Source organism: Urocitellus parryii, chromosome 3 (assembly GCF_045843805.1).
Source record: "Urocitellus parryii isolate mUroPar1 chromosome 3, mUroPar1.hap1, whole genome shotgun sequence".
Taxonomy (NCBI): Eukaryota; Metazoa; Chordata; class Mammalia; order Rodentia; family Sciuridae; genus Urocitellus; species Urocitellus parryii.
In genome coordinates, this window is record NC_135533.1 from 181,813,448 (window position 1) to 181,830,453 (window position 17,006).

The 17,006-nt window shown below is 36.7% G+C and overlaps 1 protein-coding gene across 2 annotated transcripts in view; it reads left to right on the forward strand.

The window, feature by feature from the left end:
- The window catches only part of LOC113194873 (ubiquitin-conjugating enzyme E2 E2), a 289,096-nt gene that overhangs the window by 203,041 nt on the left and 69,049 nt on the right, over positions 1–17,006 (forward strand). For both annotated transcript variants that reach the window (XM_026406152.2, XM_026406159.2), the window contains exon 4: positions 13,676–13,808. In XM_026406152.2, the coding sequence (XP_026261937.1) occupies positions 13,676–13,808 (133 nt within the window). The remainder of the gene's footprint in view (positions 1–13,675; positions 13,809–17,006) is intronic.

Genomic DNA, 17,006 nt, shown 5'->3' on the forward strand with positions numbered 1-17,006 from the left:
TGGCTAGTTTCTTTAAAACTTACTTCCAGCTGGGGTAGCACTTGCAGCAGGAACCCCCAGAGTTTAGTCAAATACCTTTCAAGCTTTCTCTGTGGAGCAGATAAGAGTTATCTTTTACTCAGCCATGAAATTGTGGCATTTACTGGTAAATGGACAGAACTAGAGATTATCCTGCTAAGTGAAATGAGCCAATCCCCCCCCAAAAAAAAAAACAAAAGCCCAGATGTTCTCTCTGATATCCTGTAGGATATGTGGATGCTAACACAATGGTGGGGGGGGTGTCGGGGGGCTTGGGTTGCAGGGATGGAAGAATAGCAGTTCATTGGATTAGACAAAGGGGAATGGAGAAAAGGAAAGGGGGATGGGAATAGCAAAGACAGTAGACTGAATTAGACATAACTTTCCTTTGTTCATATACAAATATATAACCAGTGTAACTCCATGTCATGTACAACCAAATACACTCTGTACTGTCATGTATATCTAAAAAGAACATATTTTTATAAGTTAGAGGCAAAACAGACAAACAAAAAAAAGATATCTGTGCCATGTTTCCTACCTGTTCTTTAGCCTGTGGACCAAAAAAAAAAACACCTGTCTTCCTGACTTTTCCTTATGGGCTGAAGGGAAGAAAGAAAAATTATCTGTGTATGTCATTGAGGGCCTGATTTGTTTGTTGGTGTTTGTTTTGTTTTTAACGAAGCCTAAATTAATGAAATCAACTGTAAGGTATTAGGGAATATAGTTTTATGGTATTAAAATAGAAATTTAAGGAAGAAAATGTAAGCAAAGCAATCTCATTTGAGAATTATCCCATCTCACATAGTTATAGTGAAGGGAAAAAAAAAAATGGTGCAAATGAAAAGTGGTTGACTCAGCCAGGAGCAGTGAGTTGCGCACCTGTAATTCCAGCAACTCCAGAGCCTGAGGCAGGAGGGTCACATGTTCCAAGCCAGCCTTGGCATCTTAGTGAGATTCTCAGCAATTTCATGAGGCCTGTTTCAAAATAAAAAGTAAAAAGGACTTGGGATGTATGTAGCTCTATGGTTAAGTGCCTTTGGGCTCAATCCTCAGTACCAAAAAAAAATAAAAATTCAAAAAATTAAGAAGTAGTCAACCCTATTCAGAGATTAAACAAATTGATGAATATTATATAGTTAGCTAAATTTTTAAGTGTTTAGATGATGTTAGAACATGCATGTTTTCCTCAGAACATAATATCTCTTAATTTGCTTTTTATGGATATTTCCAGAATCAAAAGTCCCACCTTTCCTGCTGCTCAAGTACCAATATTGGTAGATAAGTGTTAGCTTTATTCAAGGGTGGTCCTGAAGAAGATACAGGAGCTAGATTTTCAAAGTTCCTTCTCAGGGTCATTCCAGCAAAGGGTTTTTAAGGGGGGCTGGGGAAGAAGGCCATGAAGCTGCAGGCTAGATAGGGCCTTAAGGGCCTTAATCAGTGAGGGCCTGTGTCTTTTTCAGAACCTAACAATAGATTTCACCCTCATGGCTACTCCCTGAGGAAGGGTGGTTAAAAGGTCATCTAAAGAACCCATAAGGGGCTTCTATTCAGCCAAAGGATTAGGGAGGAGTAGAAGGGCAGAAGGAAAGTAGAAGACCATTTCTAGGGAGCCTCTCTTACAGTGGCACCTCTCTTACAGTTTGTAGTTTTAGCCAGTTCTAGTCTCAAACAGAAATGTAGGGAAACCACATGTAGTTTATAAAAAATCTGACTTGAGTTGGGTGAGCTGGTGTACATCTGTAATCCCAAAAAGCATATCACAAGTTCAAGGCAAGCCTCGGCAACTTAGTAAGATGCTGTGTCAAAATGAAAAGTAAAAAGGGCTGAAGACCTAGCTCAATGGTAGAGCACCCCTGGGTTCAATCCCCAATGCTGGGGGTGAGGAGTCATAGCTTTCCATCTTTTCTGCTTCTAGACTACACTAAGCCTCACTATCAGGCTGTTGTGTGGAAAGTTGAGCTTATCTGAGTCTGAAACTCAGTTCTGCCATTTACTGTATAACCTTTTCTTTTGTAAAGCATTGGACTCCCTTTATTCAAAGAACATCTGGAGAATTCATATCTCTCTCTCTCTCTCTCTCTCTCTCTCTCACTCTCTCTCTCACTCACACACACACACACACACACACACACACAGAGGGGCATTTCTGTTGTAGTCAAAGGTGAGGGAACAGAGAGCTTAATGACACCAAAATACCTCAGTGGATCAACAAATTTGAAAAATCACAGGTCTCTAGATTATATTTTCACTTATTTATCATGATAGATATTTAAGTAAGGCCATACGCTATCTAACTTCAGCCTTATAGTATATTTACTGTTCTCACAAAAACAACTACTTTCCCTTCCCTGCTTTTTTCCCATGAATTACCTTTAACCTATTATGTATGCACCATCTTCCTGGGCTTGCTGAAATCTACTGCACCTTTCCAATCCAGATTAATTGCCACCCTTTTTATGAAGCTTTTCCCTAGAGAAGGTATAGTTCACATCAGAACCACTTATGGAACTTGTTCAAACCATATGCTTACTCTTGAGAGTCTAATGTTTCCTCTTCTAAAGCCACTGCTAAAATGAGACCTGGTATTGCTCTGGTAAGGGATGGGGCAAAGAAGCCTAGCCATCAGGAAATGAAATTGCTCTTTATGCAGGGCTCCCATGGCATCTTGATTATGGATCTACTGGAACATCTTGCCTGGATGAGAAGCCCTTGAGGACCAGGACTTTTCTTTTGTCTTATCTACATCACAGAGCAGTGCCCTGTGTGCATAATAGGCACTGAAGAATAGGTGGGTGACTAGTGAAAATAAATAGCAGCACCCTAAGGCCATATGTAAAGTACTTTACATATTTTAATTTGTTAATACTCACTTCAGTTAGCCACTCTCTAAAGATGAAGGAATTAAGACATTAAGAGGTTAAATAATTTGCTGTGCATGACAGAGTAAATGGCAGTGTCAGGATTCAGACCCTGGTTCTCTGGATCTGAAGCACAATTTGTTTGTTTGTTTGTTTTTAACATCTCTATGTTGTAGACTAGTTGGAGACTATTAAAGATATATACTTATTATTATTTTGTGTGCGTGTGTGTGCATGCACGCACTGCTGGGAATGAAACCCAGGGCCTTGCACATTCTTAGGTAATCACTTTACCACTGAGTTTCAACCCTAAGCCCTATTTAATATTCTTTCACCAACTTATTAAGTGTCTGTGTGTGCAGGTCACTTATGCTATTTGTCTTCTGGTTGACTTATCTTCCTCTTCCTCCTGTGTGCTAATGTTGGTGCTGGTTGAAGAGAACAATGATTGTGGATCTTAGAGGCTAGTGGCAGCGTCAGTCATCATGCACATTGTAGAATATCACAGCCATCCTTTTTAATAAACTAGGCAGTTGTATGAAGAAATTGTTACTTAAAATTTTCTTACCTAAGAAACAAGAGATGTCTTTAGCCAGTATAAAGTACATTGAGTATGTTTTAGATGTTTAACCAACTTTGGAAACAGATTGCTCTGATCGTAATTCTGTATCTAAATAATGGGATTTTAACTATCCAAAGGAAGCTTGCTGAATCTAAAGTCCACTTCAGCTTAACTTTTAAATGGAGTTTTTATTTTGATACACTGTAAATATTAAAAAGTAATAAAGTTACATTTAGAATGATACCTGTAATCTTTGTATTCTATAATTTATGAATGGTAACATTTCGATAAATTAAAATTTTTGAGAAGAGATTTGGCTTCAGACTTTTGTAGGGGCAGCAGTAGCTTGCATTCTTGTCAAAAGCTTGTTTATACTGCAGATAATATCAGTAGACACATTAAAACTCTACAGCCTTCCTGTCTGACATGTGGGGGGCGGAGGTTAAATCATAAAGAAACATTACTTGTACATTGGCTAGCTCACATGCCAAAATTGTTCTTAGAGTACAAGTAAGAGTTTATTTTCTAGAAGCTCTGGAAGTTTTGTCCAATTAATTCTAACAACCCATGTATACCAAAAAAAAAATATATATATATATATATGATTTGGTTCTTTTTGACTCCTGGACTTCTCTTGGTACTTATAAGTGAATATGACTTACAATAAGTGAATGTGACTTTAAAAAAAATGTAGTTTACTCTGAGGACTTTCATTTCTCACACAGAAATGAGCTAAAAAAGGCACAAGAGTTTGGGTGGGAGGTGGGCAACAGAAGTAGTGTTTCAGGAAGAAGTGATAGGCTTGCTAAAGAAATGAGGAAAGTAATTCAAATACTATCACTGAGTTTTTCTTGTTTGTTTGTTGTGAGGGGGATACTGAGGGTTTAACCCAAGGGTGCTTTACCACTGAGCTACATCCTCAGCCCTTTTAAATTTTTATTTTGAGACAGGGTCTTGTTTAGTTGCTTCCACTGGTTTCCAGTTTGAAATCCTCCTGCCTCACCCTCTTAAATTGGGATTGCAGGCATGTGCCAGAACACCCAGCTGAGTTTCTACTTTGAAAAGCTAAAAAAATAAAAATAACTGGTAGGTGAAATTTAAATGACTGTTTAACAAATCTTTGAGACAGCCCAGAATTAAAAGGTATCCAGATACCTGGTCTTCTATCTTAAACAGGGAACTTTATCATAATGGTAACCATCCAGTTTCTTCTTGAGTCTTCATACATAAATGGGCAGAATAAGAGCCTCCACTGCAGAATTTGAGGGTTCAAGCTTTCTTATATAGGTGTGGCATTGGGCAAAGCTGATGCTCAGTTTTATCAATTTTGAAATGAAGGCTTTGAATAAAAGTGGTGAAAGAGTAGTTTTCAGTTTTTCTGATTGTTCCTTCCTTTTCTCCTGTGTACATGCTGAGAGTTACTGCTTAAGTGGATCGATTTTATTGGTGGTAGAAGACAATGATATGTTGGAAAAGGGGGATATAAAAGTTGAAAAGCTGCCTGTTTACTCATTTCTAGGGTCCTTTAAGGTAATTGAAGGGTTAAAAAAATCTATGATTCTATATTTTAAGTAATTTTCATTGATTTTATACCTACTTATTCAAATCAAAGGACTTCTAGTTCAGTTCTAGTGTTTGCTTCTATGTTCTGAAAAAGTTGAAGTAGATGATTTCCAGACCCTTTGTACTTCTAACTTCCTTTTTTATTTGTTCTTTTTAGATATACATGGCAGTAGAGTAGATTTTGACATATTATACATACATGTGGTATAACTTATTCTAATTAGGATCCTATTCTTGTGGTTGTATATGATGTGGAGTTTCACTGGTGGCATATTCACATATGAACGTAGAAAAGTTATGTTCGATTATTTCTAACAACCCATGTAGACAAAAAAATATGATTTGGTTGTTTTTGACTCTGTATCTTCTCTTGGTACTTATAAGTGAATGTGACTTACAAAAATGTAGTTTAAAAGAAAAAGAATAATACATAGTGTTACCCTATAGTCTTCCTTCCTCCTTCCCAGGTTCTCTACCTCTCCTTGCTCACATTCAGTTATGTCTCTTAAAATTTTAAGTCTGTTACATAGTTGTGCGTTCACTGCAATATATCATGCATTGAGAATATTAAAATCCTTGCGTGTACAAATATGTAAATTCATAAAGAAGCAGGATAGCCTAGGGGTGTCATGGACTTAGTGAAAGCCTTCCTTTCTCAATGACTCATAATAGGGTATTTTTCTCATTAAAATTCCTTCCCTTGGGAGAGGAAGTATTATGATTATTAGCTAGTTGTTATTTTTTTTAATATAGACACCTCTTGTTTCTTCCTTGCTGAGTTGTTTGTGTTAACAAAGAGTATAAAGTAGATTACAGTGGTGACTTTAATATTTGATGGAAGGTAACTAACAGCCATAATCATTTTTTTTCACCTTTACATCTCAAATCTGGAAACTATTCTTGAGGGTAAATAGCCTTCCCATTTATTAAACACTGGCTGACAAAAAGTATAAAATATTATTTTTTAAAAAAATCAAATGATGATGGCAAAAGGATGATTTTCAAGTTTCTAACTAGATTAGAAATACCATCTTTGTTTGGGTGATTGTCAAAGGTGGATAATGAGATACACAAAATGAAAATGAAAAGACAAAGGTAGCTGAGTGTACAACCTCTAGAGAGGCAGACATGGAAAAGGTGTCACTGAAGAAGGCAGAGAAATTGGAATAGTACCGTCAGAGGGAGACTTCCAGAGATTCTTGGAGAAGAGAATTTTTCAAAACTAAGTGTGTGGTAGCAGGTGAGAGTTCTAATGAAATGAAGGCAAAAAAGCGCCAGTGGCTTTTGCAGCAAGTCCCCCCATAGCCTTGAGAACCCTAAAATATTTTCTCCCTTAAATTTCCCACCCCTGCATGCTTTTTCTCATTTTAATCAAACAGTATCGTGGCATTTCCCCTTTTTGACTGCCTTTCTTATCTTCATCTGTAACTGATCCTGGGTCATGCCTTAATATTTTCTTTTAAAAGCTGGGAACTACCCTTTCCTTCCAGTCTGATACTAGAGAGACACATTGTGTTGTAAGCCAGAGCTCAATATTCCTGCAACTCACTTCCAAAGAAACTTTGGACACATGTGAAACATATTCATCTAGGTGTGAAAAATGTGCCTTTCTGCTAGAAGGGATGAATTCAATTACAGTGCCTGACATGTAAACAGGGATTACTAGTACTTCTGAAAAATCCCCTTGTACTGTCTTCTTCTCACCATCCCATCCCTGTCAGTTTTAGGTCAGTCCCTCAGTGTGAAAAACATTTTTACTAAGTTTGATTTTGACTTGCTGGAACTGCACACCTGCTCCTTTTTTGGGGGATGGGGAGTTATTGAACTCAGGCACTTGACCACTGAGCCACATCCCTAGCCCTATTTTGTATTTTATTAGACACAGGGTCTTACTGAGTTGCTTTGCAGCTCATTAAGTTGTTGAGACTGGCTTTGAACTTGTGATCCTCCTGCCTCCACCTCCCAAGCCACTGGGATTACAGACCTGCCCCACCATGCCCGGCTGCACAACTACTTTTTTAGACAAGATATAGTCATTCCTCCTTACTCTTGGACTTCATATCCTGGTCTTCAACTAACAAATTGAAAGTTTTGGATGGGGGTAGTAGCATTATGTCTGTACTAAACTTGTAGAAATTTTTTTTCATGTCATTTTTCCTAAGCAATATTATTTACTTAGCATTTGCATTTTATTAGGCACTGTATATAATCTAGAAATGATTTAAAATGTTTAGGAGGGTTTATGTAGATTACATGTAAGTATTAAGTCATTTTATGTAATGGATTGAAACATCCACAGATTTTGGTGCATGAGGGCTTTCTGGAACTGATCTTTGTGGATAACAAGGAATGGCTATACTTCTGTACTTGGGGTGTGTGTGTGTGTGTGTGTGTGTGTGTGAGAGAGAGAGAGAGAGAGAGAGAGAGAGAGAGAGAGAATTCCCACTTGCTGTACAGTAAGCTTGAATTTATAAATACATGGTGAAGTTTAAACCTTATTTTTAGCTAGCCTCTTCTGTCAATACTAACTTTAAATGCCTCAGTCCCCTTTGATTTCTACTAGTTATGTCATCAAAATTATCAAGATTTAACCTAATGATATAAATAGCGTCTATTCAGCTTTTACTACTGAGATATAACTGCAGTCTCTTCCCCATCCCACCCTCTTTTTTTTTTTTTTTTTTAAAGACAGGATCTTACTGAATGTGGCCCAAGCTGGTCTTGAACTTGGGGTCCTCCTACCTCAGCCTTCCCAGTAACTAAGAGTACAAGTGTGCACCACTATAACTAGCCCAGACATACCACTCCTAAGGTAATAGAAGACAGATGGCTAGGACTCAGAATGTGAATTAGGGAGGTAATATTAGTTTTGTATACATTTTAAAACATCAAACTAGTTTGTTGCTACTGGCTAAATATTTCTTTAAAATTTCCATTGCATGGAAATGGAAGGAGACCCTCATTGTTATACAAAATTACATATAAGAGGAAGTGAGGGGAAAGGGAAAAAAAAACAAGGGGGAGAAATGAATTACAGTAGATGGGGTAGAGAGAGAAGATGGGAGGGGAGGGGAGGGGAGGGGAGGGGGGGATAGTAGAGGATAGGAAAGGCAACAGAATACATCAGACACTAGTATGGCAATATGTAAAACAGTGGATGTGTAACCGATGTGATTCTGCAATCTGTATATGGGGTAAAAATGGGAGTTCATAACCCACTTGAATCAAATGTATGAAATATGATATGTCAAGAACTATGTAATGTTTTGAACAACCAATAATAAAAATTTTAAAAAAATATATACACCTTAGCAGCATAAACCAACTTTTTTTTTTTTTTTTTTGGTACTGGGAATTGAACCCAGGAACACTTCACTGTTGAGCCACATCCCCAGCCCTTTTTTGTAATTTATTTAGTGACAGGGACTGACCTAGTTGCTTAGGGCCTCACTAAGTTACTGAGGCTGAGTTTGAACTTGCAAACCTCCTGCCTCAGCTTCCTGAGCCACTGGGATTACAGCATGTGCACCACCAAGCCCTATAGCTGTGGTATTTTCACCCACTGTTCGTAACTGCATAGACAATTGACTGACTTCAGAGAACCAATAAAATTTGGAGTTTTGATTAAGAATTAGATAGAATTTGGAATGGCCACTAGATTATCTGCAGATGTTGCCCTCCTTGCTGAGGTTTTGAGGCGTCTCCTGTCTCCTACTTTCGGGCCCTTTCCTTGACCTACACTATTAAGTAACTCCTTATTTAATCTACATTCTACAACTAACTGTGGTTATCATTTTTGAAAGATCATCTTTAATTGCTCAAAGTGACTTGGGGAAATTATATCTTGATGTTTGAGAAATGTGTTTGTTCATACTGTTTCATAGCTATGCATTCTGTGTGTATGTTTTTAACTAAATTTCTCCATATACACTGTTGTAACTATAAACCTATAATTTACTTTTAAGCTCTTCCTTCTGATAAACTTATCTATCTATATTGGGGTCTAATTATAGCTCAGGGTTTAAGCTTGTGTTTATTCATCTGAATGAGCAAACTTGTCTGGCAACAAGAAGCTGCTGTTACCAAAGCTTCATTGTCATCTAGGCTGAATATATTCTGCTTATACCTGGTTGCCAACTTCAGGAGAAGTAGGTAAGGAGGAAGAGCAGGCAGAAATGCTGTGTTCTGGTCACTTGCCCCACTGGTTTGCAGTGTATTTCAGCCCATTGGAGTAAGTTAGGATAACTTTGATTTGATTTTATTCTTATCTGTTTCATATAAGAGAAATAAACAATTGAAATAAAATTGAACTCTGCTTCATTTTCATCTCTAAATCTTTTTTCCCTTCGTCTTCTTCCTCCACACTACCCCTTGTTCTTTGTACAATCATTGTTACAACTTTAAGTTTAACTTTGTTTCCAGTCTTTCTCCCTCCCCCACCCCAATTAGAGGTTGAACTCAGGGGCACTTAACCACTAAGCTTTTTTATTTTTTATTTTGAGGCAGGATTTCACTAAATTGCTGAGGCTGGCCTTGAATTTGTGATCCTTTTGCCTCAGCCTCCCAAACCACTGGGATTATAGGCATGCACCACCATACCTGGATTACAGTCCATTTCTTATAAGACTTTTGACATAGATATTTATCCATAATCCCTATATTTATACAGTAAGGCAGTAAGGATCTGGGGATTTTTGTTTGTTTTTTTAGTTTGTAGTGTTGAGGATCAAACCCCAGTATATTACTCATACTAGGCAGATGCTCTTACCATGAGTTACATCTCCAGCCCTGGGTTTACTTTTAATTTATATAGTAGGATCATACTGTACATATGCTGTAACTTGCTTTTCTCACATAGCATTTTTTGTGAACTTTTTGAACACACTTTTTCTTTATATAAAAATTCAACATATATAAAGAACGTTTATGTTATGTGTTATGATCAGATCAAGATAATTTGGCATATCTGTCTTCAGACAATTGTCATTTCTTTTTGTAGGGACCATTCAGAATTCTCTACTACTACTTCAAAATATTCAATTAATTGTTGTCAACTGTGGTTATTCTACTGTGCAATAGGACATTAAAAGTTATTTCTCCTGCCAATTGCAGTTCTCTAGCCATTAACCATTTTCTCTCCACACCCTTCTTAGGTTCTGGTGACCACTATTCTATTCTCTACTTCAGTGAGATCAAGTTTTTAGCTTCCACATGTAAGCGAGAACTTGCAGTTTGTGTTTTTCTGTGCTGACTTACTTCATTTAACATAATGTCCTTCATTCCCCATTTATATTGCTGCAAATGACAAAATTTTACTATTTTTTTATGAAGGTTATCCCACATTCTTATCCAAAGTGATTAAACATGCTCATCAGCAGTGTACAGGAGTCCTGTTTTCCCACAACTTCATTAATAAATACTTGGTTTTGTTAGACATTTATTTTTGCCTGTATACTTTATAAAATGATATTATTAAGTTGGATTTTAAACCTCACTTCCCTGATTTTGATGAAGTTTAACATTTCATTCATTTTTCTTCTTTTTGGAAGTGTCTATTCATTTCTAATGGATTACTAGTCTTTTTCTTATCATAGGAATTTATACATTCTGAACACAAAAGTTGTTCAGTTTTGTGTGATCCAAATATTGTTTTTCAGTTTTTTTTAAACATTCTAAATATTGTTTCTCAACCCTGTCACTGTCTTCACTCAAATTCTAAAATTTTGACTATTTCATTTAAGTGTCTAATCCATGTACAACAAACAGATTTTTGTTTGTCTTTTGAAGCCAGAAATGCATTTCCTCTATTTTCCAAATAAAAAACTATTTTCCCAGCCCTGTTAGATTTTCATATATATGTGTGGAAAAGTTTGAGGAATTTTTTTGAACTTCCAAACAAATTTTAGGATCAATTTACCCATTTTCATTTTTTTAAAAAAATGGTTGGATTTTTTTTATTAAATGTTGTTAAGCTTTTTATTGGAATTGTAGTGGATAATTTGGAGAAAATTAGCATCTATAGGACACTGAGTCTTCCCCTTCGTCCAGGAACCTGATATCTCTCCTCTTAATTAAATATCTTGTGTTTATTTAAATAAGCTATATATTTTTCTCTATAAAGATTAACATATTTTCATGAAATTTAATCATAGGTTCTTTGTGTTTTTAATACTATTATAACTCATTTTAAAATATATTTTCCAGGGTCTGGGGTTGCAATTCAGTGGTAGAGCAGTTGCCTAGCATGCGTGAGGCACTGGGTTCGATCCCTGGTACCACATAAAAATAAATAAATAAATAAATAAACAAATAAAATAAAGGTATTGTGTCCATCTACAACTAAAAAAATATTTAAAATATATATTTTTTTTCCAATTTAGTTGGTGTATTGAAATGAAGTTGATATTTGGATACTGATCTTATATATAGCCATTTTGTTGAAATCTTTTATGAAGTTTAGTAAACTATATTTTTATGTTGGAGATTTTTTTTCCTGCAAACATAAATATTGTAAATACTAACATTTTTGTTCTTTCATCCCAGTCCATATGAATTTCCTGTGTGTTTTATATTTCAATGACTGTGATAGCTAGTACAGTTCATATTAGAGGAGAGGATAGGAGGCATCATTGTCTTATTCCTCAGTGTAGAGTGAGTACTTTAAAGATTTTACCATCATCAGAGGACATGCCTATAGGCACATGCCTATAAAATCTCAGTGATTTAGGAGGCTGAGGCAGGAGGATCGCAAGTTCAGGGCCAGCTTAGACAGTTTTAGTCATCTTTCTTGCTGCTGTGACCAAAAGACCTGACAGTACAATTAGAGGAGAAAAAGTTAATTCTGGGTCTCAAGGTTTCAGAGATCTCAGTCCATAGGCAGTTGGTTCCATTCCTTGGGGCACAAGGTGAGGCAGAGCATCATGGTGAAAGGGTGTGGCAGGGGAAAGCAGCTGGAAACATAACACCCAGGAAGCAGAGAGAGTTCTTCTCTACAAGAACAAAATATATACCCCCAAAGTCATGCCCTCAGGGATGCTGTACTCCAGCCACATCCTACCTGCCTACCTTTACCACCAAGTTAATTCCTATCAGGGGATTAATACACTGACCATAATTTCACCTATAAACTTTCTTGCATTATCTCACACATGAACTTTTGGTGGACACCTGATATCTAAACCATAAAAGAGACTCTGTCTCAAAATAAAAAATAAAAATGACTGGGGATGTAGCTCAGTGGTAGAGTACCCCTGGGCTCAATTCCCAGTACCATCAAATTATAATATTGACTGTAATAGTTACTGTGAAGTTTTGGTACATGTTCTTTATCAGGCTAAGTAAATTTGAAACTTTGTAAAGAGGATTTTAAAATTTTGCTTTTACTTTTTAAATCATGAATGGCTATTAACTTTTGATCCACCAAGGTTATCATTTTATTTTCTACTTTTATCTGTTAGTGAGATGAATTGCATTGATAATTTTCTGTTATTAAACCATTTCTGAAATAATTTGAACTTAGTTGTGATAATTCTTTTGATATGCTGCTCAACAATGACATCATTTTTGTAGATACGAACTAATTTTAAACGGAGAGAGAAAAGAAGTTATGTATCTTTGTTGCCAATAAGGTCTTTTCAGAGTATCTTTATAAGGTGGTCCACTTTACTACAGGGTGTGAGAATCTCCAGATATTAATGTAGGTAGTAGCTGATGAAGCAGAAGGAACACTGGAAAATTAAATTAGTTGTTTTTTTAAGGTGCTGGGGACCAAACCCAGGGCCTCCTGCATGCTGAGCCAGTGCTATACCATTGAGCTATGCCTCCAATCCCTACAAAGTTACATTTTAATCTCATTTTGTCCTTCTCTTCACCTGAGAGAACTAATAAAATTACTTGATTCATGTGAGCCTTATCTTAGTGAATTTCTTTGAGACTCAGAGACATGTTGGCAACTAGCCATGTGACTTCACTTGCTTTACTATTAACCTGTCATTATCCAACAAACATTTATTAGAAACTAAGAACAAAGCAAAGTCTATTCCTTAAGGAATTTCTATTCTGGGAGGGGCAGAGGTAATAGTTTATTTATGTCTTGAAACAAAATTATTTCTCTTATCCTCTATAGTCTACACTGGTCATGATGTATGGGGAGAAGGTAGGGTGCCAAGGAGTCCTTAGGGTAGAGAAAAGGGAAGAACAATTTCCCAATTGCATATGATCTCAATCTCCTGAATGGTGGCCATGAATGTCTTCATGAACCTTCATGAACCAGTTATTAGCAAAGGCCTTAGACTTTGTTCTCCAGTGGCCTTTCTGGGTTGGAAATTTTGTCTCTTTGACCTCAGGACTGTATCCCCCTTTTCAAAGACTTTACAAATAATTTCATGCTTAACCAGTTTGTGTTCCTACCTCTGGCCTATGAACCTTGGAATCTTTTGTTCTAACAGGCTTAAGGTTGTGAGTAACAGAACAGAATCTTCTTGGTTCTATTTAAGTAATACCAACATATTTCACTTAGAGAAAATGATGATATTGACATTAATCATAACAGAGAATTAACCTATTAACTTTGTTTTTTATGAAATTTCTCAGTTTATTGTTACCGTAAATAGATTTTTAAGTTTCTAGACAATGTAATTTCTAAGTGCATTTTATTTGTATCTTATTTCAGTGCTGGACCCAAAGGAGACAACATTTATGAATGGAGGTCAACTATATTGGGACCCCCTGGATCTGTCTATGAAGGAGGGGTGTTCTTTCTTGACATTACCTTTTCACCAGACTATCCGTTTAAACCCCCAAAGGTCAGTATGAAGTGTTCATCCATTTTTAGCAATATGTATTGCTATATGTGTAAATATATACTCTTAAACACTAGGAATATATGTTAGTATAGACAACTTCCTGAGACTAGTAGTATGTAAAAGGAAACAACATGAATGCCCCAGCCCAGCATAAAAAATTATAGACTACTCCCCTGTCCCATCTTTTAACTCAAATTTTATTGCTTTTTTCTCAGTCTTTCTCATTATCTTCTTTCTGTGGTACATGTTTTGTTTTAATCTTTATTTTATTTATTTATTTTTATGTAGTGCTAAAGATCAAGTCCAGTGCCTCACATATATAAGGCAAGTGCTACCACTGAGCCACAACCCCAGTCTTGGTACATGTTTTAATGTAACAGAAAACACCATGTTTTATGGGTAGAAATAGGGAAATGAAGTTGGGCCAAGGTCAGCCCTAGAACCCAGAGATCCAAACATATTCTGGAGCTGGAGTTAGAGTCGAGCCTAGAGGTCAGACTAAAAGTAGAAGCCTCATCGAGGCAGTTTATAGTACCAGTTGTGAAGCTTTAGGTTTTGATGTGTCCCCAGTTCAGCTGTTCATGTGAAGTGTACATACATGTGCTAGAGCAGAAAATACAACCCATAGAGACTAAAAACTTTGCAGAGAGATATTTATGGGACTGGGGTTGTAGCTCAGTGGTAGAATGCATTTTTAGCATGCACAAGTCCTGGGTTCATTCATTCCCCTGCACGGGGGTATGGGGTGGAGAATACATACATACACATGGGCGCATAAGCGCGCACACACACACACAGCCTATACTAGCCAATTAGTAAAACTGATTAGTGAAAAAATGTTTGAGATTCTGAAGAAAATACAAATAGTTCAGTATAATCAGAATAGAAAAGCTTTCAGTTAAGATGAGATTATATACTTTAAGAAGTCTTGACATTCCTCTCTAATGCTGGTAAGTCAGTAATTAACTATTTTGAATATTATCTCCATTCACATTTTTTTTCTCCATTCTGGCAGTGGAAAAAATCCAGTGGACACTTATTCTATATATTGGTCACTAAGAAAGAATTCTCATTTCTTATGTGTCCCTGACTTAACTGTTCAGTACAGAGGGAAATAAACTTTGAGTTGTAAGTTGGAGTAAATAATTATAAAACACAATAATACCCTGCCTTCACCTTAACTTTCTGAACTTCCTTGAACCATTTTATCCCTCTGCTCTTTCTTTCTTCTTTCTGTGCATTCATGTGCTTACAGTTTTTTTAATGCAAAATCAAAAAGTAGTAACTACACTTATCCTTACATATAAGATGAGGAAATCATAGCACAGAAAAACTAAGTAACTTGCCCTGCATTATGCAACAAGCAAATCATAGTGTCAGGATTGTGACTTGGAAAATGAGACCCCCAAAACCTTGATCTTTACTACACGATATAATATGTTTATCCTAGTTGGCAGGGCTGGTGGCACTTATGACCACTCAGAGCTTGCACTGGGGAGGTTTTCCATGACAAAGCTATAATGAATCTAATACTTATTTTCTCTCTTTACTGGATGGGAACCTAGTATCTTCCCATTCTACTTTTGGCCAGCCCATAGGTCACCTGGAGTAACTGTTGCACTTCAGCTCTCTTTCTCTAACTGCCTCTATAGTAAAGGATGTATAGAGTGAGGAAGAAGAGGGAGAACTTAGACCTTACCAATGTGCTGCTATTCAAAAGCAGACTGTCTAAATGTGGGTCCGATTTTTCTCACAAAGAATAGAAATCTACTTCTGTAATTGAACTCTCCTGTTTCCATTTTTGTTCTGTCCAGACATCCAGGATAAAGTCTAACCCCAGCCCACACTATAGTCCCTGATACATATGAGGACAGATATCACATTCCTCTCATGCCCTGTTTTTATTATATAACAATATGCCCTGTTTTTATTAGTAAACATTTCCAGGACAGCTGTGTATAGTGGGACAGACATGGTCAATGGAGTCAGAGTTCAGCAGATTCTTGGTTAGACATTCTAGAAACCCTTCTAAGTCTCATCTGAGTTTCTACACCTGTGGAAAGGGAATACCTAAGGAAAGCCAGGATGTTCCCCTTCCTAGAGAAGAAATGAATTGGCACAGCTGATGTCCAGCACAGGGCATGACTTGAAAAAACTCAAGAGTGCTAACAACTCCCCTTGGCTGTTACTGTCTGTTCTTCTTAAAATGAGCAGTTTAGAAGGGAATGAGGTATTCCAGACACAGTGTGATTAGCTCATAGTTATAGACAGCATACTCCTAAAAATGTGTCCTTATGTTTACAAGAACCTCAACTTCCCCCAGAGTATGTTAATTCTTTGCTTAAAACCCATCAGTGATTCCCAGCTTGCTAAATAAAAGCAATAAAATAAAATTAAAAACTATGAAACTACTTTGTCTACAGCATAACTTTCAAAGCCATCATCTGTCACTCTTTACTCAAATACTCTAAGCCTGCTCCTTCCACAAAGTTTTGCATTTGCTCTTCCTTCTTCCAGTATTTATATGCTCCCTACTGCTGAAAATTCATGACTCACTCCATTACTCCTTCAAGTCTCTTCTCCAGTGTCACCTTTAAGAGGGGCTTTTGCATGACAAATCCCAGCCTCCCTAGTTTTCCTGTGTTTCCTACCACTACCATTATATTTGATCTTTTGCTGTAGCACTTGTTCCTTCTGATATTATGTATTTGTTTATTATATTTCCTTTTCTCCAGTTAGCATATAAGCTCTGTGAGTTCAAGGACTCTATGTTGATATCCCTCCTATATCCCCATCATGAACAGCAATGCTTAATTAAATCCGTAGGCATTCAGTAAAAAATTGTTGAATTACTTTAATCCATGTAGCTCTTCTATAAAGAAAAATGTTGATTACCCGCACTTTGTGGGTCAGAAAACAGACCAATGGAGATTAATTGGAACACAAACCACATAGAAAACAGTAACAGTAACTGGAATCCAAACTCAATTCTAAATTAGGCCTTTCACTCTCCATTGATAGAGAAGATTTAAATTGTGTGTGCTCCTAAGAGAAGGAACACTTATTCTTAGGTGTTATATTCAGTAGCAGTGCTGGGATCCAAACTCAATTCAAAATCAGGCCTTTCACTCTCAATTGATAGAGAAGATTTAAATTGTGTGTGCCCCTAAGAGAAGGAACACTTATTCTTAAGTTTTA